The 23,551-nt window shown below is 39.4% G+C and overlaps 3 protein-coding genes and 1 long non-coding RNA gene across 6 annotated transcripts in view; 3 read left to right on the plus strand and 1 right to left on the minus strand.

Annotated features, from left to right (window-relative positions):
• LOC115817848 (uncharacterized) lies at window positions 1–643 on the minus strand. The gene is made up of 3 exons (XR_004025534.1): window positions 564–643; window positions 275–331; window positions 1–90 (listed from the first exon to the last, which is right to left on the minus strand). It is a non-coding gene; the product is annotated as an uncharacterized LOC115817848 (long non-coding RNA).
• Window positions 644–8,633: 7,990 nt separating this feature from the next.
• On the plus strand, window positions 8,634–17,508 carry ptdss1a (phosphatidylserine synthase 1a). 2 transcript variants are annotated; one of them, XM_030781857.1, is made up of 13 exons: window positions 8,634–8,982; window positions 9,460–9,551; window positions 9,794–9,838; window positions 10,151–10,275; window positions 10,583–10,741; window positions 10,968–11,119; window positions 11,583–11,724; window positions 12,963–13,075; window positions 13,204–13,269; window positions 15,086–15,185; window positions 15,498–15,566; window positions 15,800–15,871; window positions 16,288–17,508. In XM_030781857.1, exons 1-13 carry the CDS (start codon window positions 8,804–8,806, stop codon window positions 16,363–16,365), a joined length of 1,392 nt encoding a protein of 463 aa, XP_030637717.1. In that variant the 5' UTR covers window positions 8,634–8,803; the 3' UTR covers window positions 16,366–17,508. The 2 variants fall into 2 exon arrangements, with proteins under 2 accessions (XP_030637717.1, XP_030637716.1); XM_030781856.1 differs by having other exon boundaries at window positions 15,800–15,866; window positions 16,274–17,508.
• Window positions 17,509–18,997: 1,489 nt separating this feature from the next.
• LOC115818852 (E3 ubiquitin-protein ligase NHLRC1-like) lies at window positions 18,998–20,444 on the plus strand. The gene has a single exon (XM_030782348.1). The coding sequence runs from the start codon at window positions 19,115–19,117 to the stop codon at window positions 20,342–20,344; it is 1,230 nt and encodes a 409-aa protein (XP_030638208.1). The 5' UTR covers window positions 18,998–19,114; the 3' UTR covers window positions 20,345–20,444.
• A 696-nt stretch (window positions 20,445–21,140) lies between these two features.
• kif13a (kinesin family member 13A) overlaps window positions 21,141–23,551 on the plus strand; it is a 38,554-nt gene continuing 36,143 nt past the window's right edge. For both annotated transcript variants that reach the window (XM_030781068.1, XM_030781070.1), the window contains exons 1-2: window positions 21,141–21,647; window positions 21,943–22,033. In XM_030781068.1, the coding sequence (XP_030636928.1) occupies window positions 21,593–21,647; window positions 21,943–22,033 (146 nt within the window). In that variant the 5' untranslated portion in view covers window positions 21,141–21,592. The remainder of the gene's footprint in view (window positions 21,648–21,942; window positions 22,034–23,551) is intronic.

Consider the following 23,551-nt stretch of genomic DNA (forward strand, 5'->3'; position numbering starts at 1 on the left):
AGTACTCTGATACTTGGCGAGATCAGAGCCTATCAGTGCGGCTCCAACTGTCGCCACAAGTAAACAGCCAATGTTGATCACAAAACAGAGCTGCAATTAAACAGAGTAAAATGAAATTGATTATGGTAATATTTAAAGATGTAAAATGATGAAAATATTTTTTCCATGATAATTATGTTTTACAAATAATTTAGTGTATGATACAAAGAAATAGATAAATCGATAAGAGCAACAATGACAACAGTAAATACAACAAAACACAGTGAAAACTCACATTCAGCAATCGTGGATATTTGTACAGAAGGTTAGACAGTAATCCTGCAGAAAACAGCTGAGCGGGAACAAAATAATTAATAATAAATTGATGAAGAACCGACTCACAATTTGAAGAATGTTGTTCGGTTTATTTTACACTAACTAACATGCATTGAATGTCAAACCAAACAATCTGCCACTAACAGTTTTACTGTAACAGTTTTGAATATCAGTATAATTACAATGTTATGGCTACAACTTTCCTTTGAGCCACATTAACTTGACTTCTGTTAGGAGAGAAAGCGTACCAGAATTCCAGTTACGAGTGGGACTCTGAACAAGGTAAGGATCCATTTATCAATGGCGCTTGTGGCTGCAAACACCACTCCCAGTGCAAAACTGAGTATCCCACTGGCAAGCTGTATAGACTGATGGAAAATGAAAAAAATATTTGAAATTATTAAAAAATGACAACTCTTCATGTACACATAAAAATGCAACAATGTCCCCGCCCAATTTTTGATGGGGGAAAAAAATTACTCCCCAAAACTGTTTTCAATAAGCACTGAAATAATTTCAAGTTACGATTGAACTGTTCATCTCAACTGTTCATGAGGATTTATATTAAGGTATTGTCAGCCTTACTGCCCAGATTGCAGGTTGCCTCTGGAGTAACTTGTGCAGCACTGGTTTTTGAGGGAGGATGAGCTCAGTGGCTTGATAATATTTAATCAAAGGATCCCTGTCGCCATCACCATCTGTTTGACCTCTTCCGCGACCCCGGGAGCCATGCTCAGTTATGTCCATGGAGATATGAGCAGAAGCCATGGTCATTCAGCATGCTATAAACGAAAGTGTCAAAGTGTCTCTTCAAAGGATTTGGCAAATAAAAACAAAATAAAGTTACAGTTGTCTGAAACAGTCACAGACTTTCTCAGTGAACATTTGTTAACTATTTTTCATAACATTCAAGAGGGGAAAAAAAATTATATATATATATATATATATATATATATATACACACACACACACACACACATACATACATACATATATATACACACACACACACACACATACATACATATATATATGTGTGTGTGTATATTAAATATATGGCAAAATCACAAGGATATGTACCTTCCACATATATAGATAAACAAAACAAATTCTGAATATGGTGTTGGGCATTAAAAATATGACATTTTTAATCAAAATGTGTCATGTATGTGTTACTGCAGGGCTGTTAGGCAGAAAGAGTAAGTATACTGGTTAAGAAGAGTTTTTTGAGTTTTATGGGGCTCCGAAAAGCTCGGAAAAAAAATACATCACATTTCATGCAAGGGATATTGGTCTTTAATTTGAAAGATGAGCGATTGAATATCCGAATGATACAAAAAAAATGAAGCCATAAACTGAGACAAGATTGACTTGTCTAGAATTTATCTGTGGTAAACCAATTAGTCCAAGAGAGACACATGTGATTTGCTCTAACTCTGTCTGGTCAAGCGATTGTTCTGCACTCAAATTCCCCAGGGTCCTTTTCCAAATGAATCAGGCTGTCAAAAAACTTTTGACCATTAAAGTTGCTTGACTTGTTTGATGTCAAGTTCATCGTGGTTGAATTCTAATATCTATTTTATCTACCCATGGAAAGTTAAAAGGAGTCTCTTGAGCCAGATGCAATCTATGGGATTATGACTGAACATATCTAAATCGCACTTGGTGAAACTGATGACTGATGTCAGGGAAAGAGAGTTGTTCTGACTGACCAAAGCCTACCTCCGAAAATGATCCCTGACGTCATTGAAACGTCAGTTAAAATTTACCATTTATCCAAAATCTAAGAATCCATAAAACACAAGTGTTAGCTTACTACACTGAATCAACAAACAGTAATGGGTATACAATGGCTGAGAGGTTAAATATTGCACATTGCCACAAAGAATGGACCCTTTCTCCTGTTTGAATGATTATCGCTGGAGATATTCACAACGAATTATTTCAATGCACGAAAAAAAAAAATACATTTAGGCTTAAAGAGCCTACGTTAAAGCATACTGCATGCCCAGTTATAAAGGTTTAAACTTCACTTAGGCCTGCCCTAAACACTATGAGTGCGACATTGGGAAGTAAACTTAAGGAACTTTCTCAATCAAGCGCGTCACATCTTAAACTAAATGTAATTCTCTCTCTGTGGGTTTTTTTTAATGTAACTGACACACTTGAATAAATGTCACCAATAAATGCTACCAAAATTGCTATGCTGACGAAAGGCGGACAGCTTATGATGACTCAAAAATCGTTAGTGTAAGTTTTACGTGAACATATCATAACTCGCAAAGTAAAACGATGTATCGTATCAAAATGTACCATTAATCGTTAGCACATCATTAAAAAGAGTCAATTTATTACGAAAAATATTTTGGGTGTGGAGTATCTCATTCATTTTAACCGGGTTACTTGTTCATGGTGTTAAAGTGTGTAGTAGTATAATTATTATAATCATGCGATACAATTACTCTGAGTCAAAGCCGTGGATGCTCCGACCTTTTAGTGCCTGGTCATTACAGCTTTTAATAGTTTTACTTAACATGACACTCAACGGCTGTATTTTCAGAGATCTGTTTCCCACTAATAAGATACAAGAACTCCTGATTGTACATCATGAAGCAATGATGCCGTTGTCATTCTGCATTTCTGGTACTTAAAATATGATGCTATGGGGCTATTTTGCTCATTTCTCGTTCACAAATGTAGCCTATATGTTAACGAGTCAACTTCAAAATTGGCCGTAAACATAATCTAAAAGAAAAACTTCCTTTGCGGAATATATAAATTCGAATGAACTAATCTGAAATAATTATAATCAATACTCTGGTAGAAACTCACATATATAATCTGCTGAAATTAGGCTACTTACCGTTAATTTTTTCTCGTATGCCTACTGTTCTACAGAGCAGATGTTTGACAGTAGCAAAACCGACCCCTGTGTAGTTTATGTCCTGCAGCCTACATGCGTGGAGAAACCACATGCACCTCCTGTTGACCAAATAATCAATCTACGCACTGAAATATGTCAAATGACAATATCCTTAGAATTACTATCATCGAAAGTGTCCAGCAACGTCTTATTATTAAAAGACGTTCAACATAACGTTTATCAACATCAGTCTGTTGGAATGTGCAATGGCTAGTTCCTTTGTTACTTTTCCTTCAGTGGCTCGTGTAAAGTGACCACAAACTGCTCTCACTCTGACAGCGCCTCAAAGTGTGACAGCGCAGGCGCACCTGAAACCACACACATGGAAAAGCTTTCTGTCTTTTCGGTGCAGCATCGCAGTGTGTTTTGCCCCCCCAACCCCGCCCGCCATCATTTCTCATTTCTTTGATCATCCAGTTTTGTTAGTAAGGCTACATAAAAAATCGAGGCTAAAATACACTGCTAATATAACAGTATTGCTAGTGTGTTGCCATTCATTCTTGACGGTGGGGTTGTTGTTTTTATTCTTGTTCTTGTTGTGGTTAATGATGGTGGTGACGGTGATGATGATGATGATGATGATGGTGATGATGATTGCGATAAAGAAAGTAACGGTGACTTATGACGTATTTATTTCGAGCAAAGACAAGTGACACAAATAAGCTGTTTTGTCGTCAAAATCCTATGTCTTATTACAGTGCAGCTGTGAAGCAAAACGAGTAGCCTATAAAATGTTACTTTGTCCAATATGACATACACATCTCCGTCTGTTGTTAAATTGTTTTTACTCTTTCTCTTCTCTTCCCTTTCGCGGGGCGGGAGAAGTTGAACCTCTCTCTCTCTCTCTCTCTCTCTCTCTCTCTCTCTCTCTCTCTCTCTCTCTCTCTCTCTCTCTCTCTGTGCTTGTTTCTCTCACACCAGTTCATTTTGTACGTGCAGTGAAGCTTCTCCATGCATTAAAACGACAGTCATCCGTCCAGTGGCCGCGAACGTATACTAATTCATTGATTGTTCCCTCATAGTGGATTGTGGAACTCTTCTGAAGGTAATATGCTTTTTTTGCCTAAGTAAATACACTGACCCTGAAACATTTTAATGTTGATTGTTCGATTTTTATTATATAAGGATCTCAAAAATGTTGTTACATATCAATTTATAATTGAAACGGCGTTTGTTCCTAAGGGAAATTTAATTTGATCACTTTCAGATAAATGAGGTTCACATTTAAGTCAGATGACTGTATGGTCATCACCATTCCCCTCGGAAACCTCAGAAGTACCGGGCATGGCGAACTCATGCCAGAGAAATTCACTTGCGTGTTCAAAGACGTCTACAAAGTCTTTCTCAAAGGAATGCCAAAAACACTGGGGGTGTGTAAAATATTTTAATGAAAAAAAAAAAGAAAATGTAAATTATGCTGAATTACAAATCCACTAAATATTTAACAGTATTTGTTTTATTTTTCAAAAGTCAGCAATGTCTTCTGACTTGCTTAAGTCCTATACAAATGGAAAACAACAGTATTAACATAATTACATTAATGTTAATTGTTAATGTTAATTCAATTTTGACTTTAGACAGCACAGCTCACTCTTGGAGTCTTTATCATTTGTCTTGGAGCAATACTTATCTATGAATCCGATTCACAACATGTGACTTACACCTTACCCAGCATCCTGGTAAGACAGTGCCGGTAATTTCATCTTTTGTCAAGACTTGTTTAAAAGATGTATAGGCAGATAGATAGATAGATAGATAGATAGATAGATAGATAGATAGATAGATAGACTGAGTTAGACATATTGGCATACAAATTATATGTTATCTCTGATAACTATGGTTTTGCTGTTTTTAGGACAACAATGTTTAGACCATTTCATCATCTTTAATATTCCCTTAGTGATCATTGTGAAATCATGTGCACAATACAGATTTCAGCATTTCTATTTTTAAACTTTTTTTCCCCCTTTCCGAAGTTTATTGTATCAGGCATTCTTACATATGCCGCTGGACACACTCCCATCATGCATGTGGTACGTATAAACCTTCAGTCTCTTCTGAAATTAAACACCCGAGAGCTTCAACAGCCATTAGGTGAACTGATTATGTTTCTCTTCCTATCAACAGGTGAAGCTTTCTTTTTCATTCAACATTATCAGTCTTTTCTGGTCACTTGCTGCTCTCACACTTTGTGTGTTTTCTTCAAGTAGAGCCCACAAAGAGGTACTGTAACAATGCCTATGTATTTCACTTGTAAAAAGTTATTGCCTTTGTTTGACTTGTTTCAAATGTCAACATCGACCACTATTTCCTTGTTAATTGCTTAACCTGACATAAAGATATCGTCCATCTGTAAATTGCTCTTTGTGTATTTTGAGTATAGGGACCTGCTGGGGAATCTTATATCATAGGACTAAAATCAGTTATTGGAGTGTTGTGTATGACTGAGTTCACCATTGCTGCTATTCTGATCTACTGGGAGAGTAAAGCTGTATGCAGAACCCATTTCAACGTTCTGGTAAGATAGTATATACAGTTTGTCTTTTAAACGAGACTGATTTTAAATCTTTACTACGACTTTCTATGTGTAACCAACAACCTTTTTCTTTCAACTCAGCCCACCATCACCCTTAAACAAGACGCTTGATATGAGGATTTGACTTCTTAGAGTTGTTTCAACACACATTTCCACAAAGAACCACCACTCCTCCTGCATGAGGAACTGTTGAATTTTGCTTGAATTGCAGTAATCTGTATGGAATGAAATTACACTTCAAGCATTTATGGACCCAAAGAACAGTTCAAACTTACAAGGACGTTGAGTCACATGTGGTCTGTGAATCATGTCACTGTTTATTGGAGATACTGTGTGCTCCTTTTTGGGGTTTTTTTATATGACTTTTCTTTTTTTATTATTATCTGTATATAGCAGGCTACAGAAATACAACTTATATCCAGTGCTTTATTCTGTTACTGTAATGATTATAAGTTAGTAGCCTCCTTCCTTTATCTTATAGAACTGTTTGCCTTTCTTTTTGAGACCTTTTTGTAAATAAAATGTTCTGATACAATTAATTTCTTTACTAGTGTAAATCACTGCGTAATGTACTTTTTGTAACAGTGCAAAAACAGTTAATTAACCGAAGTCTGCATGGCAGAAACGTGGTTAAAAACTACTTCTATGACAGATAACCTCTTGAAGTGAATGTAGCTAAACTCAAATCCAAGTTATTTCAGAGAGCATTATATATTCTGCATGTATTCCACTGGGAAAAGCCTGCGCGCACGTTTTGACATATGCGTTACATGGCCGAGGCCCGAGGGACAGGTAGCCAACCAGTATTCCAGCGGAACTGACCGGTTCCAAGTTTCAAATTAATAAAGTGGCTATGTGAGGGGCATTTTTCAACCTCAGTTAAATTTAAATTTGAACGTTTAGCCTACTACATGGGATTGTACATCCCTATGAATGAACTGTGAATTTAATTAATTTAATTAACAAAGGTACGCTGGTATCAGACAAAAGTATACGACGAGAACAGACAACACAGTCATACATTATGCTGAAGTACTAATCCAACAACAATCTATCCGCACAACCACAATACAAATATTTGTCAAATTCCAAATACCTGTGGCGTTGGCCTGTAAAGGTATATTGGGGTATATGAATTAAGTAGCCTATTTCCAACACGCCCTAGTCTCTGTTTTGTAGAAAGGTCCGTTTGTCCAGTTTGTCTCGCTAAAATCTGCAGGAGTCTTGCAGCTCTAAAGATGGCCTTAATTTTAATAAGGAGCACAAAATCGACCACCTCTGAACTTTTCGCTGGTATTTGAGTATTTCATAGTTAATGATGAAAAAAGGTATACAAGCGTCAGCGCAACGTTATCGCGCCCACATCTCGCGGTCGATGTTCGTTCCGTTCCACCCAATAGGTTGGAATCCTGATTTTACAAAAAAAAAAAAAAAAAAAAAAATAGCCTACTGTCAACTTGGGAAGTGCAATGACCAAACATCGATGTAAGAAATACAAGATGTGAATCCACTGTTCATCCCCTCCTCAAAATTTACATCCTAATTTTGAGAGTTAAAATGTTTCACTTCATTTACGGGAGATGGCCAAAAATAAATAAATAAAAAGATAGATAGATAGATAAATAAATAAATAAATAAAAGATTAAAGGAAAAAAACAGCAACGCTATTTTAAAAGTAATTGATAACAAAACGTGAGTGACATACAATTTGTTGTGCTTTACCACTGTAGGAGGGTGCGACAATGTGAGATCATAGAGTAGTGTGCAGTCACATCAACACTTCCACCACAGTATTTCCTGAGTACGGAAAAAGCTGAACTAGATGGCTGTGCTAAAAGTACAGTCCTGTTGTGTCCACTTACATAAATGAAAGACAATCGGAGTCGAATGACTGACTATGTGCGCTGCCACAACACAGGATATGATTAATGGACCAAACTAAAGTGTACAAAAATCCACGTTTTCAAAGTCGGGGGGTCGGGGGGCGTGGCGTGTACATGTGCACATTTGCTCTGTTATCACCTGTGCTCTGGCCGAAGCTCGTTTAGGCCTACATAATTCCCGATTCCTACACAGCAACTAAACCCGTGTCAAGTAGTTACATTGTCCCAGTGGTCCCAAACCCTAAGTGTTCATATTATCCCAATGTTGACCAATAACCTGGATATTATCAACACTTTCTATTTAAAATGTTCGAATTAGCTGTGTATGTGTGCATGTGAGTATACGTGTATTTTGGTCCCCATAAACTGTTGATTGTTGTTGTTACACTGCAGCAGTTGGGGGAAACTCAAAGAACCCATCTGTTAAAGCTGCACTATCATACTTCCATACTTTCACTCCCCGGTACAGGCTGAGTCAGCAATTCAGTGCTCAGGTTCAGAGATGCAGAACCTTGACAAGACTTACATAATTCAGTCGTGAAGTAATTTCCACAGGAACAGTTTTTTGATATTCTTAAGGCAGAGTCTGTGTTAATGCCATGTATCCTACAGGTAAAGCAGGATACTGAGAACAAGATGCCCAAAACTTTAACATTAGATGCAGCACAGGTGTTTGCAAAATCTAAAAGTCTATTTACATAAGTGTAAAGGGTATTTCTTCGTTTTAAAATATCGACAGTCAGACGGTCGCATCACTAAAAAATACGTAGTTTCCACGTTGAATAATTAGCTTGGGTGAGAAATTAAAAATGACCAGATTGATGTCTCATGTTTGACCTAGCTGGCTTTCCATAGGGGCTACCGCCCCAAACAAGCACACCAATCGAAATACACGTTTTTCCTAAAACGGACTCTGCCATTTTTAACCCTTGAGGGCACATTTTGTTTGGATCATAGATGGTATTGTGCCTGGACGAATGTCTCTGTTTTCACGATAAGATCGTGGACAAATAGCGTTCAGTTATTCATGTTCGTCACTGAGTTTTGTTCTTGTTCACTGAGAACGATGCGTGCGTTACAAATACATCATTAGTCAAATGTTGTGCCAGGGTAGAAGGTGAAGAGCAAAGAGTACCCTTGCAAAGCATGGCGTCGGCGTACGGATCCCGTACCCTGAGCAAAGACGATGTCAATTATAGACTGCATTTCCGCATGATCAATGAACAGCAAGTGGAGGATATTACCATTGAATTCTTCTATAAGCCACATACCATAACTCTTCTAACTTGCACGGTGCTTAGTTTAATGTACTTTGCATTTACAAGGTAAGTACCCCTAGAGATGCTCTTGTAAAATTTGCGGTTAGCAGGTTAGCTGCTGACCTAGCTAAGTTGTGACTCTAACGGGACAGGAAGTAACGTTGTTTCTCTAATAAACCTCTAATAATTGACATTTCTGTACCGAAACGTGTTTTAGTTGTCCGCTCATGACTCTGCCGCAGACCTTTACATTATATCGACCCAAAGATAATCTTGAGCCGTCGATAACATTCATTTGACATCAGAGCTAAACTAGGCCTGGCATCACTACAAGAATTAATACCATTTACGCGCAGTTGGGCAGGTTTTTTTTCCCCTGTTTAGCTAATTTTACGACAATAATCCATAATCACCATAACGTGCTACGAAATGTCTGCTTTGTTTAATCAAGTGGAGACATGATGTTTTTCGTAGAGATTTCTGTGAAAATTACCGAGTGTACGTGATTTTGATCATTCACAAACTTGAATGCTTTGGTTACAGAGATGATGGGAATCCAGACAGTAATCTCTGGGTGGGGCTCATTCTGGTCATCTCTTTTTTCCTGGTCATCAGTGTCCTTGCTTTCCCTAACGGTATGGAACCGAGAACTTAGTAAACTTAAAGCCCCTCATACATACAGGCATTAACAGTAAGATCACTGAGGTCATCCCTAAGATATGAAGTTGTTTATTAAGCATGGAATTCTACACTTTGTTATCTGATGAAATGCTGTGAATTTTAGTATGTAACACTAAAATTCCTTTTCTCCCTTTTTCTCTCTCTCCTTTTCTTTGTTAGTGTGTAACATATTTGTCTCTTTTATTTTCTTAAACAGGTCCATTTACAAGACCACACCCAGCAATATGGCGCATGGTGTTTGGTAAGTAGCCCCCCCATTATGAAAAAGATTATGTGTCGCGAGTTTCGGTTAAATGGGTACTTGGTGAATATACAGTTTTTTTCAGTTATGTGTCTGGATCAGCTTTGCTCCTTATACATACAGATCAGATGGTTAAACTGACAAATGTAATTTAATGTGCCATTGAGAATAAATTTTTAAAATGTTAATGTTAAAACTTTCAAGGAAAACTGATTCTCCTGTTGTACTTCATAGGATTTTGTAGAAACAGACAAAGGTAAAACATATTATTGATCTATGAATATTTGTGATCTTGGTTATTTTATTTTTCAGGTCTGAGTGTGTTGTACTTTCTGTTCTTGGTCTTCATTATCTTTCTGAACTGGGAACAAGTGAAAATGCTCATGTACTGGTTGGACCCCAATCTTCGTTATGCTAAACGAGAGGCTGATATCATGGTTAGTGAATAAGAACACATTAATACATTCTACTGTGCTAATTTGTCCCCTTGTTAGGATAAGTTTAGATTGATCTAGATTTTGTGGTTGATGCTGACCAATGGAGGCAGTGTTTTATTGTGCAATGACTTTTAGTGGTTTTGGTACACACAACATTGCCAATTTACAGAGATTTGAAATGAGAGAGTTTTTTGGGGGGGGGGGGCAATATACCTTTGCTTGTAGGCTATGAACATCAATGCTTTTACTTTGGTTTCCCGTTTGTGTGAGAACTCATGATGAAATGCATTGCTGTGGGTTTACACAGGAGTATGCTGTCAACTGTCATGTCATTACCTGGGAGCGAATCCTCAGTCACTTTGACATCTTTGCCTTTAGCCATTTTTGGGGCTGGGGCATGAAGGCTCTGCTTATCCGCAGTTATGGCCTTTGCTGGACCATCAGCATCACCTGGGAACTCACTGAGGTATGCAGGTGCATGGACTCAGACTGGTGGACAATGTCCTGTATCCTGGAACGTCATGTACACAAGTTTGGTCTTTAAGAGGGTGCACCTTTTCTAGATATCGCTTAACATTGATCGAGAGTTGGGGTAGATTTAAGGGTTGGCCGCTCTTTAGGGCTAATGGTAGACGACGCTGCAGATGTTTAGTTCTAATGAAGAATCAAGTGTACTTTTGCTCTCTCCACAGCTGTTCTTCATGCACCTGCTGCCTAATTTCGCAGAATGCTGGTGGGACCAAGTGATCCTGGATATACTTTTGTGTAATGGTGGTGGTATCTGGTTGGGTATGACTGTCTGCCGTTTCCTGGAGATGCGTACCTACCACTGGGCCAGTATCAAGTGAGCGCGCTTGTAATTACCCATTACATGTCATTGTTTTGTTTTTGTTTTTTTGTCTTGAGTACGTCAGCCTAATTTATAAGGAAGCGTGTTTCATGTACGGCAAAATAAGGATGACTGTATCAACACTGTTGTTGCCGGGGCTTAGACTGTAAGCCAGTACGCGGTGGAGAAAGTGTTTAACATACTTATTTCGTTGAGTTTTGTTTCATGTATTGCACGTTATCGTTTAATGTATAGGTTAAAAAACAAAAAAGAGTACCTATGAAGATGGCTTCACAAAAAGCGTCTTAACAGTTCAGTGACAAGGAGCAGCAACTCATTTATAAGTTTGACAGTTTTGCAACCATAACATGTTCCTCTAGAATCATTGTTTATTTTTCTGCAGTTGGCTTGTTCTGTACACATCTCCCTCATGTCTCTGTCTGTAAAATGTTCAAATTTGTCGTCCCTGTCTGTCCAGAGATATCCACAGTACTACAGGGAAGATCAAACGTGCTGTTTTGCAGTTTACCCCAGCTAGCTGGACCTACGTGCGTTGGTTTGACCCTAAGTCTTCCTTCCAACGTGTAACTGGCGTCTACCTTTTTATGATCATCTGGCAGGTGAGTGTTTTGTCAGGCAGCTTTCTGAAGATGCTGTAAATTGTAGCTGTTTTCAATGTTCATTGAGTGTCTTGGATTCTGTCATTCTAAGAAATATAGCACTTCCTTTATATGGTTGCTGTGCAGAAGGGACAAACTGAAAAGAGGATATGATTTTAGATGTATGTGTCGGTCTCTAAACCTAGCTTGACCTTTATGCTGTGGGATTCTATTTGAATCATGATTTAAAATCTCAATCAAAAATTTAATTATGAGTTTTCATTTTCAGGCCATGTTAGTGTCAGAGCTAAATAGTTCCACAGAAATAAATGTTGACTTTAGGGTATGATTGTATCAGACCCATTCTCCACTGCGCTTCAGTTTTTTAGTAGTTATTTTCATAAGGTCTTTGATGTCTCTTACCAAGCTTTCTAAGGAACCACACAGTGGTACGCCATACACACATTCCTGATGTGCTGAGTTGTGAAGTTAAATCAAATTGTTCGCATACCGTTTTTCTTTTTTGTCTTTGTAAATCTTAAAGCTTTTCCCAAGGGGCCTCCACCTCAAGTTAGTTCCTCAAGCTGATTTTTCTATGTTTGGTTTAGGTCGGGGAAAGAACCTATGATGTATACTTGACACAATATTTTGTGTAAGTGAATTAAACTGAATGTGGACCACTACAAAGCACATTGATCGAAGTGCTTTTAAATTACAGTGCGTATTTCGCGAACGATTCATGGAGGCCTCTGCGTTGCCCACCATTCGAGGGCCCTCAGAGCTGGCGAGGGTGTCCTACCCTCCCACTCCATCTCTTTGAGCTACCATGGCAATGAAATATTGCTGTCTGTTCACTCCTTCTCTCCCCATCCTCTCTGGGGCCTTTAAATAGTAATTACACTTCTTTGATAGGAGTGTCGGAGCCATGGGCGACTCAGGAGGCTCTTAGTGCGCACTCTGTGTCGTCTCTAGAGAGTGTGTGTGATCAAATTAGCGCGTAGTGTGAGTCCCAGCCATATTACTGCAATACATAGACCCAGAGTGTGAGACTGCGGAATTACTCTGCATGCTGAATCTCTGATATTTTTTTTTTTTGGGGGGGGGGGGGGCGTTTAAAGATTCTGGTTGAAGCGTAAACGTTTTGTCATGTTGTCAGTGGGTATGAAGTGTGATAGGTTTTTTGTTTTGTCAAGTGTTACCGTAACGCTGTTCTCTCTTTGTCTTTTTTTTTTGTTGTTGTTGTTGTTTTTTTTTTAAAGCTGACAGAGTTGAATACGTTCTTCCTGAAGCACATTTTTGTGTTTCCCGCGTGCCACGCACTCAGCTGGTGCAGAATTCTGTTCATTGGCATTATTACAGCCCCCACTGTGCGGTAAGACCCTTGACTTACTTTTTTTTTTGTTTTTGTTGCCCCCCCCCCTCTCCCCCAGCATTTTACAAAATAAGAGTTTTAGTTCAGATTTTGCCCTCTGTCATTTAATGTATCCTTTTCCATCACAGGCAGTATTACGCATACCTTACAGATACACAGTGTAAAAGAGTTGGGACTCAGTGCTGGGTTTTTGGGTAAGTGTTAACCTCATTTCCTATTCAGTAGTAGTGGTTTCTCATACGCAAAGTTCTACATGGAAATTAGAGTGATAGAAACAGAAAAGAAAACACAGAGTTGTGCAGAAGCGAGGCTAACAGCATATTTAGACAGAATATGGCACAAACAATGACACAAGGCGCAAAACATGACTTGCTTCACATTGGCCGCAACTGATACTTAAAACAGAACAACACAAGTGTGACAATAGAGCACGACTATCGTAAGAACAGCAGTGGGGCATGGAGTGGATACAGAAGAGAGAGACAGTGACGAAAGCAGCGGTCAAAAACGAAGACAGTAGAGGTTGCAGAGTTCCAAACATACAAACGGAACAGCGTAAATGAAACTAAAACGAAGAAGTAAAAAAAAACTGAAGTAAACTCAAAAACAAAAACACAGTAGAGTGAAGGAGCTTGCGGAACGGAGTTTTGAGAACGTGTAGACGCGTAGGGATTGATGACGTCATAAAGGTACTCCAGGGCGTGACTTTGTGTGTAAGATTGATGTTTGCGATGTGAATGTGTGCATGAATGGTAAAACCAGTGTAGGTTTATGTGCATGTCAGCACCGTGAGGTTTGAGCAAGAACGTGGGCGACGCTGTTTTGCGCATACTGGAGCTTGTCGAGGGATTTTGTTGGTAAACCAGACGAGATGGCATTGCAGTGACCTAACCAGGAAGTGATAAATGCATGTATATTCCTGTGTGCGTCAGACACTGAGAGGAGTGGCTTAATCCTCCCAGTCTTACAAAAGTGATAGAAGGATGTTTATAATTTTTTTTTTTATGTCCTCATCAAAGGTCAGCTGACTGTCAAATGCAACACCATGGCTAGATGCTTGGACAGAGGAAAATACTTGAACAACGTCAGTGGAAAGACTTAACTGGTTAAGTTTGTGAATAGATGAAGGGCTGCCAATTAAAATGACCTCTGTCTTTGTAACAGTTCAGTGTAAGGAAGTCGTGTTGTATCCGTGACAGTATTCCTTGAAGGTAGTTAATGAGAAAAGCGGAGGCAGATGTCATATTAGGCTTTGTGCCAATGTAGATTTAGGTGTCATCTTCATAGCAGTATTTTACTTGAACACATTTGTTGTAAATTATATTGTAACATGTATGAGAAATACATAACAGCCGACGTCTCTGCATGTGTATGCTACATTTATTGCAGTCAAAGGTCGGAAAATGTTTAACTACATTAATGAGTCATAGTTATCAGTGTGCATCACTGTGCGCTTTCCTGTTTTGTTAACCGAATACGTGTAGCTAATTGTCCTGTACACGCTGTTTGTGTCATGCAAATTAACAAAGCATGTGAGCACATGTGTACATGTAGTTGTTCTCAGGTTTGAGGTTGTAGTTGCTATTTGCTGGTACATTGTGGTTGAAACTTTTAACTGATTATCAGCATGGAACATGACAACGAGTAATGGCCAGCCTCCCAACCACAACCCCCCCCCCCCCCCCCCCCCCCCCCCCCCATGTGCACTCACTTGCTCTGAGCCTGCTGTTGAACAAACACACATCCTGTCAACTGGAGTGATATGATGGTCTTTTTGTATGTGTGTATGTGTGTGTGTCGGTCTTGCCTTTTCAGCACACACACGCTCCATTTCTCAGAGGCACACAGTGTCAACATTGTAATTCTGTTAGTGAATAGTGTAATACGCCACTGAATATGATTATGACCAGTAAACACGGTTGAACATGTAACTGTTTTTAGTAGTGAAAAACGCATCTGTGATAGGAAAGGTGTAAATATCAAGTTGTGCATTTATGTTTCATTTTACAGAGCCATTGCCTTCCTCGAGGCCCTAGCCTGCATTAAGTTTGGTCAGGACCTGTTTTCAAAAACACAGATTCTCTATGTGATCTTGTGGCTCTTGTGTGTGGTAAGAGTCGCTTCCCTTCTTTTCTTCCCTTAAAGTACTGACTTTCAGAAAAGACTGTGGATTTAGCAAATGAGTAAAGAATTTCAGTTCTAACTGTACTAGTGCAGTTTCATATAGAATCATCAGTCGTTCCAGCTTGATCTTTATAAAGTCTTGCTGTCGTTCTTATTGATGTAAAACTTTATGTTTCATGTACTCATTTCATTGAGGCTCTGGACGGACCTATAGCTATATTAAAAAATTACTTATCTTGAACTTTGATGTAATATAATACCATGTCTTGAATTTTTCAATAAATTATCTTTTTCCTAGGCTTTTATCACATTCCTGTGTCTGTACGGGATGGTTTGGTATGCAGAGAATTATGGGCCAAGGGAGAAGGTCAGCTACAGCTCTCATATTACATAGGGTTTTTTTTTTTTTTCCAATATCCATAAATAACATATGACCCCTAAGCTGTTGTGCAGTGCTGCACACGCACCTGTAACTGAGTTCTTACAAAGAGCAGTGAACATGGGATTGCCTCATATACCTGATCATTCAATAAATACTGCATAATAACTCAGATTGTAGAACTTATTGTGATTCGTGTTGTATTTCGCCTTTTTCTTCAGAGCTTTTCAGAGTGTGAGGACAGTGCTTACGTAGAGTCAAGTGACTATGTGTCTGAGTGTGTTCAAGGTAAAGTGAAAATGACATTAGCAGAATGGTAACATACTGCTCATTCTCTGTTTGTGTTATCTTTACTTGTGCAGCGTAAAGTGGATTAATACCCATTATTCTTATACTGCACTGTGACCCCTAGTGGTGATGTCAGTGTATTTTGAAGCCAAACAAGAGAATAAAAAGTAAAACAAGTCACTCTGAATAGATGTCATTGTATTATGAGAAGGTTGCCATGCCGTGTCTTCCTTTGTAAAGCAGTAGATACTCTAGTTTTCTTTCACTTGTCCAGTAATTGCTGCTCAAATCAAATAAAGACAACACCTTTTTTTTTTTTCTTTCTTTCTAAAACAACATTTCTTGCCTGGCTTTAAGTTGTGAAATGTTCACTCATAACAATGGTCATGTACTCTTTCTGTCCTTAGGGGAGTCTGAACAGGATAGCACGGCTCCTGCCTACAGACGGAAAGGGAAGGGCTCTGGAAAAAACAAGACCGTCAACGGCCTGGAAAAGTAACAGGATCCTCCCGGATACTTCAGTTTTCCTGACGCTCCCACAGAAACGGCAAAGGGGACAGAAAGAAGGAGAGATTTTAACTTTTGCACATTTTTAGTTCTCCAAGATCATGGAGGGAGACAGAAAATAGGGATGATTCTGTCCACAGTGTATTACAATATCCTTAGATTTGTTTGTGTATTAAAAGAGGACAGATGTAGTAAACACTGCCATCCGACAGCTGGTCACTACTACTGCTGTATGCGTGCACCGATACTCTATCTCTAATTTCCAGATCGCATGTTTATTTTAGTTGACAAAACTAAAAAAAAGTTGGCTAACCACATAGGTCACGTTCATTTCCAGTCCAGTATTTTGCTTTCGTTCCTTGACAAAGAGATCAACCTTTTAGTGTTAACTGTCAGCAGCATAGATGAGATGTTGTACACTTTCAGGAATTATGCATAGAGTGCAATTTCTTAAATCATTCATAATTTATATTTTTTTACATGACTGGTATGGAACATTTCTATGTTTTACAAAGCAAGCTTTATAGAAACCTTTAGTCTGTAACTGGCCCTTTGTTACTGTATGCAGAGAAAGGGTCGTTTGGATATCTTCCTTGACCAGTATGTCAGTGTGTGTCATGTCTATGTGCAGGTCCTTGTTCTTTCTGGTTGTGTCTTTGTGACATGAACACAGAATGGAACATAACCAGGGTTTTAATGTGAAGCTGATTTGACAGGATTGAAGTTTGACTGATGTGATTGTGTATAGTCCTGGCTTTCGGCAAAGCACACAGTTAAAGCACTTTTTTTAGAATCGCCCTTCACAAACTGTACTTGATTATACTGAACATTTGTAAGGTGTGTGTATTCTTTTGTTTTGTTGGTCATATCATCACTGTATTGAGATATAACTCATGGCTGCTATAGTTTTTTTTTTGAAACTGTAACAGCAAGAGGTGGTCAGTTTTGCACGTGTACAACCTTCAAGTGCACATCTCATTGTGTAGTAAAAAAAAAAGTTAGATTGCTCTATCATTTTCTCTAGTGGCATGTCTTTTGTAATGGAAGTTGTCCTAGTCTCACTGCTCTCACAGAAATCAGTATAAACGCCTCTTGTTTATCTACAGTGGTATAATGTTTTAATACAAAAAAAAAAAAAAAAAGTATCTTGTGCCTGCATGCATGTATATGCTTTTAAGAACTAACAATTGGTTGCTTTTCACCTGTTTATAGTTTCCCTTGTCACTTTTTCCTTGTGCTATTTGAGTGCTCAGTAGACGACTGTTCTCAGCTGTTTGCACAATGTTTGTCCTTCATTACTGACAATCTCATCACTGTCATTTCTGTTTCAGAGGATCAAGCAACTTTTAGCAAAACAAACACTTTTTTTTTTTTAAAGTACAATTCCATGCCCAAATTTGCCAAAATAGTCTATGAAAATGTGTGTTTTTTTTGTATTAACTGTGAATTTCTTCAATATTAAACCGTTTTTTTTCCTGTTTGTTTTCACATTGTAAATTTGAATATTGTGGTGCAAATGTTTTTAACAGTATTTAGACTAAAATGCTCTGAAATGACTTTGATGTTACCCGATGTCAAACCGTCTTGACAAGGACATTGATCCAAGAGTGTTGGAGTGAGAATGAGAGACATGCTGTAACTGCCGTCACATCTACTCTCAGTCCATACCACTCAAATGATTCAGCACACGTGTGATGGTCACTGCAGTAAACACGCACACACATTCTGCACACGTCTACCAGATGACTTATTTCTACTTTTTTAAATTAGGTCCCATGAAGGATCCACCATTGGGACTTTCTGTGTCTCCTTATCTAATACTTTGGATTTAGGAGGCTAAATGTACTTTTACGTTTGGGGGGGGGGGGGTGTCAAATATTATTTATAGATTAAAATGTTATAAACACTTTGAAATATGTATACATACAGTTATTGGGACCTTTTTGTTACTTCTCCATCCATCCTAGGATGACCTTAAACAACCACATATGGCACAAGGCTGATATGAATTGGGTGATATGTCTGTGGTTTTGCTGGTTGATACTCACGCAAACAGATGTGCAGACAAACTGTCTTCTTTTTTTAATTGGGAGGAACACCTTGTTTGACCTCTGAATTGTGGCTTACAATCAGAAGTGGAGGGTGTTCTGCATGTGACCTTTCCTGACAGTTAATGGACTCAGGTTTCAGACAGTTGGCACACTGTACAGGACATGGACTAAAATAACCAGTGACGCCTTATGCTACTCCTCCTTGAAATGATCTAAGAGAGCTCTATCACTGTAGATTTTTTTTCCAAGAAAAACTGCTGAAGGAAGAGCAACAAAAACAAACTCCAGTCATTGACAGCATGTTTATGTACACTGATGGACAGTATTGGATATGGCCGGGACAATAAATTATTCCGTTATACAGGCAGAAATTAGTATTCCATTGTACTGGCAGAAATAAACTGTGGAGAATTTATACTATGTAAACATAACCACAAAAGTCTTGTGGTGTATTTAGTTTCTCCAAATTCAGAAGACTGCAGCAGAGACCAGTAGAGGGCAGCACCGAACCTTGATTTTGACCACTGGTGTCACATGACATCACGGGCCTGTTGAAAATCAGGCTGCAGCTACACCAGAACAGCTTCTCTGGTTCTTTCTGTCTGTCTCTCCTTTTTTTCTTCCAAAAGTTCTCTTTTTCTCAGCTAACCTGCAAACATTTTAAAGCAAGAGGGAGTTGGGATCACTGTCATGTCTACAGGTTCTGCATCGATGAACACCAGTGGTAGTCCAGGAGCAGAAGAGATCCTCACAGAAATCCACGATAATCTGTTAGAGTGCAAAGTCTGTTTTGAGACCTTCTCTCTACAGCAAAGAGAGCACAGACCCCAGAATCTGTCCTGTGGCCATGTGCTCTGTCTGGAATGTGTCTATGCTCTGTCTAAGCCCTTCCTGGACAGACTGGAGTGTCCCTTCTGCAAGAGGCCTTGTGATGTCGGGGGAATTTCAGACTGCTGGGCTCTTACTGACCTACAAGACCTGCTGCTTTACAGGAGCCCTAGGTCCCCCCGTCGGCGTCTAGTAAGAGAGCACGAAAGCTGGGGGAAAGGCCTTGGATCAGGGTCTTTGCATCTAACCACAGCCTTCGGTGGATGGGGACGTCTCATCAACCCTACAGGGCTGGCTACATTCGAGACATCAGGGGCAATAGTGGTGGTGCATGCTGGTGATAAAAGAGTTACCGTCCATAGTTCCACTGGCAAACACCTGCATGGCTTTGGGCAAGCTGGGCATGGCAGTAAAGAACTTTGCCACCCTCTTGATGTGGCAGTGGCTCCCGGTGGGCACATTGTGGTGACTGATGCAGGGGACAGTTCAGTTAAGGTTTTCTCCTCCAGAGGTAGACCTATCGTGACAATTCAAGAGCCTTTCCAGCTGCCTTGGGGCACTGATGTGGATACCAATGGGCGCATACTGGTGACAGATACAAAAGCGGGCACTCTCACCCAAGTGGTAATGGACTTTTCTCGCAGAGTGATTTGTGATAAGCGAGTGGTTCTAACAGGGCTGCAGTGTCCACGATCAGTGGCTATCTGCCCTGTGACAGGGAACACTGCTGTGTTGGAGCATCTGGAGGACTGTGTGCAGAGTCAAGGGGGCTCCAGGCCAAAACGGCTGCAGGTGTTTGGAAAAGACTTCACTCTTCTGTCTCTGGTAGATAGTTTTAGTCTGACTTCGATGACCCCAGGAAGGCTGAGTATATCTTCTGTGGCCTTTGACAGAGTAGGGAATGTGATTGTGTCAGATACACAGCAAGGAGCTATTTGGAGTTTGGGCACACTACCCAAAACACCTGTGCTAACTCCACTTGTCTGTGAAGGACTAGTGTATCCAGTGGGGTTGGTGGTGACCGCACAGAACACACTGATTGTCCTGGACAGTGGAGATCACACAGTGAAGCTATATAGTCTGCCATCCTAAGATTACTTCACTCATTCACTCAAGTATGGAATGCAATATTTTATAAGATGCTGAACAGAATTCTAAACAAAATTTATTTAAGGGTGGTGTGGCAGTGGTTGATGTGGGAAATATATGTAAACATAAACCACCAATGTCACCTGTGATATTTGACTCAAAGGAAATTAAAAAAAAAAGCATCCATTAACTGTGCGTATTAGTCTCTTTTCTTTACTTACTAACTAAATGCGTGGCACAGTGCAGTTTACCGGACAAATGACCATCCCATTTGGGATCACTGTCACTGAGCATACAACATAAAAGGAACAAAAAGTATACATGTTTGATAAATCCACTGTAATCTCGTGTTTACCTGTGATGATGACAGTAACGTCAGTGAGATGACTGATTCAGCTTTATATATAGAGCCGATAGAGGGGTTAAATACTGGATCAGCGATAAGATAAATCAGCATTAATTTCAGCAACCTCCTAATGGTGAAAAGCACGTGAGAACAAAGAAGGTAATCACTAACAATAAGGAAAATAAACAATTATTGAATAGTATAACGTTACAAACAGTACATTTCAGAGGGTTAATTCAGCAGAGGGAAATTTTTCCCGTTATTGACTTTTTGATACCAAACTGTGATTGAACAAGGGAAATCTACAACGCCATTCTCGCCGTACAGCTCATTTGCTCGGAGATTCCAGTGAAAGTTATGTCTGCACGCTCACTGGTACTTTCTTCAGAAGCCGTCCTTCAGCGTTCTCTAAAAGACCTGTCTTTCCTTTTTGTGCCCTTCTCATACCTGGCCTTTGTACACCACTGTGTGCTCATGTCTGCGCTTTTACGGCTTGCTTGTACTTGGTAGCTCGGAGTTCGGTTCGTGTTTCTCAAAAATCCATTTTCCTTTTGAACCAACACGGGATTTTCTGACTAGTGCGAACTGGCAAAGTGCTCCCAGTGGAAGATGGCGGTTGGGATGCTGGCTGAGGCTGGAGCACAGCAGTGTCTCAGCCTAGCCAGCGAGCTAGTTTAAAACAAGACGTTTATCCTTGGTTTTTGGATTTTTTTTTTTTTTACCGGGTATGGACTGCAGGATTAAATTCTTAGGGTACACTCACCCGTTAACCAACAGGCATTTGGACTGCAAGCTCTTATTACGGGACTTCGCTGAGACTTTACTATTCTTCTAGCCATAGGCTACATTACAGCTAACGCGCATAGCTTTTTTTGAAGGACCTCTGCTAGAAAAAGTGGATAAAAATGTCGGATACTAAGGTAAAAGTTGCTGTCAGAGTTCGTCCGATGAACCGCAGAGGTAAGTGAATGACAACATTAGCTGTAATCTTTGATATTTCAGTTAGTGACTGCAGTCGTTTTATTCTTTTAACTGATGGTGTAAGTTAAGTAACGCTGCTTCATTTTGATATTTGCAGGTAGATAGCGGACTGGTGAACTTAAATTAGTTAAGTGGTCCGAAGGCACAGTAATATTCCCTGTAATCTAGATACGGTCTTGTTTAGCATTTCTTTTCTGTCACTTGACCTGGGGGACCTCTGTCGCTGTGTTAAAGAATGAAAACTTTTTACCAAAGTTTGTTCATACTCCTGCAGAGATTGAACTCTGTACAAAATGTGTGGTGGAAATGGAGGATAACCAGACTATTCTGCACCCACCGCCCTCAAATACTAAAGGAGAAAACAGGTAGTGTAAATAACGTATTTATTTCTTTACAGTACTTTTTAATATTTGCGGTAACTGCTGTGATATAGAACGTATTATTTCGTGATTCAGTGGGCATCTGATTTAATGCGACTTCTAACCATTGAAACTTCGGACATGCCCTTTTCCTCTTGGTGAAATTGATTGCTGTTCGGGAGCGTCAAGTCTGTACCCCTCGAGGCGCTGCACCGTTTTAGCCGTGTAGCGGAACGTTCTTAGGAAGTTTGACATCCATTTTCAGTAGAGTGAACTGTCATGTAAATAGTTGTTTCCTATGCTTTGTTACAATTCGGAATGTAACTGCTGTGTTGCGTCCGACTGATTTGGGCGTGTTTAGTTAGCAGTGGCCTACAAAAGGGTGTATTTTGCACTGCAGTGAAATTCCTGGATTGGATTCAAGTTTTAAACAGCTTCACCAGAGTTCAGTCATGGTCAGTTTTTGCTGTAATATTTCTTTCCCTTGCATTTACACACTTAAGTTCTAACTTGAACCTTAACGTATTGCTGTCCCTACAAAGCTTAATGTATCTGCCGCCCTTGAATATAGTTCCACTGTAATAGAAATAACCAGGCTTATCAAATCATCTTCTGCAACAAAGTCATCAGGGAAAAGCACAAACCAATGGCTGTTTTCCCACATTCCAATGTAACAAAATGCAAAAATAGACTTAGAGACAGGCAATCAGCGATGTCCACTGGACTTTGCTACCGGTGTAGCGTTTGTTGACAGTACTGTATTGTAGTGTTAACCTGTATATTTTTTGTTTTTAAAATAGTTCTTTAAACATAGCAGTTGAATAGCAGATTTGGGAAGCAGAACCTGGCAGTATTAATCACTCAGTTTGATGTTTGTCATGCTCTGATCGCTTGCAAACTTAAAGGGTCTGAAAATCGGTTGACTTTGCAATGCAAGAAATTTGACCAAACTCTACTGTACCACACTATGAAAGTGACTGACAGACACCTTGATCTTAAAAAAGCTCTGGTTTTCATTTTACACAGTGTTTTTGTTGACAATTCACTCTTGCGCAAATTGCCATCAGTGTAGGATTGGTATAATGATTGGTTCTTCAACTTAAGTGTTCCTTACTGTGGCTGTTTCATATCAGTTTCACTTAAGCTGTTCTGTTTACCCCAGTGTATCATTCAGTTTGTTGTTTGTTATGTCGTTTACAGCTCTTCTTTTACCCTTTTTCGAATCTCTTTTGGGCTTACAATGATAAATTACATCGAAGTACTTCTGAGTAATAAGGGGCAGACTGCTGTGCTCCTGCTGTAGAATTTTCTAAAGGGCACAGCTGTGTATCACAAGGTGTTTGGTCCCATGATGTTCTGAGATGGGTTCAGAGAAAATCCTTTGGGTTCGTGTTGCCCGGAGGTTCAGCAGTGCACAAGAGCAACTGAAAAATTGTATAACACAATCAGAACAGTGAGGATAGAGTCCTGCGGTACTGTAGGCGATCGTAGGTAAGGTAGATGTACAGTGTTTGCCAGGAAAGG

Source organism: Chanos chanos, chromosome 8 (assembly GCF_902362185.1).
Source record: "Chanos chanos chromosome 8, fChaCha1.1, whole genome shotgun sequence".
In the NCBI taxonomy this organism is placed as follows: Eukaryota; Metazoa; Chordata; class Actinopteri; order Gonorynchiformes; family Chanidae; genus Chanos; species Chanos chanos.

Excerpts from the sequence above, each read along its gene's own strand:
- ptdss1a (XM_030781856.1), top strand. The coding sequence starts at position 8,804 with ATGGCGTCGGCGTACGGATCCCGTACCCTGAGCAAAGACGATGTCAAT. Across the intron at positions 13,076-13,203 it reads ATTACAGCCCCCACTGTGCG|GCAGTATTACGCATACCTTA; the intron begins GTAAGACCCTTG and ends TTTCCATCACAG. Across the intron at positions 13,270-15,085 it reads ACTCAGTGCTGGGTTTTTGG|AGCCATTGCCTTCCTCGAGG; the intron begins GTAAGTGTTAAC and ends TTCATTTTACAG.
- LOC115818852 (XM_030782348.1), top strand. The coding sequence starts at position 19,115 with ATGTCTACAGGTTCTGCATCGATGAACACCAGTGGTAGTCCAGGAGCA.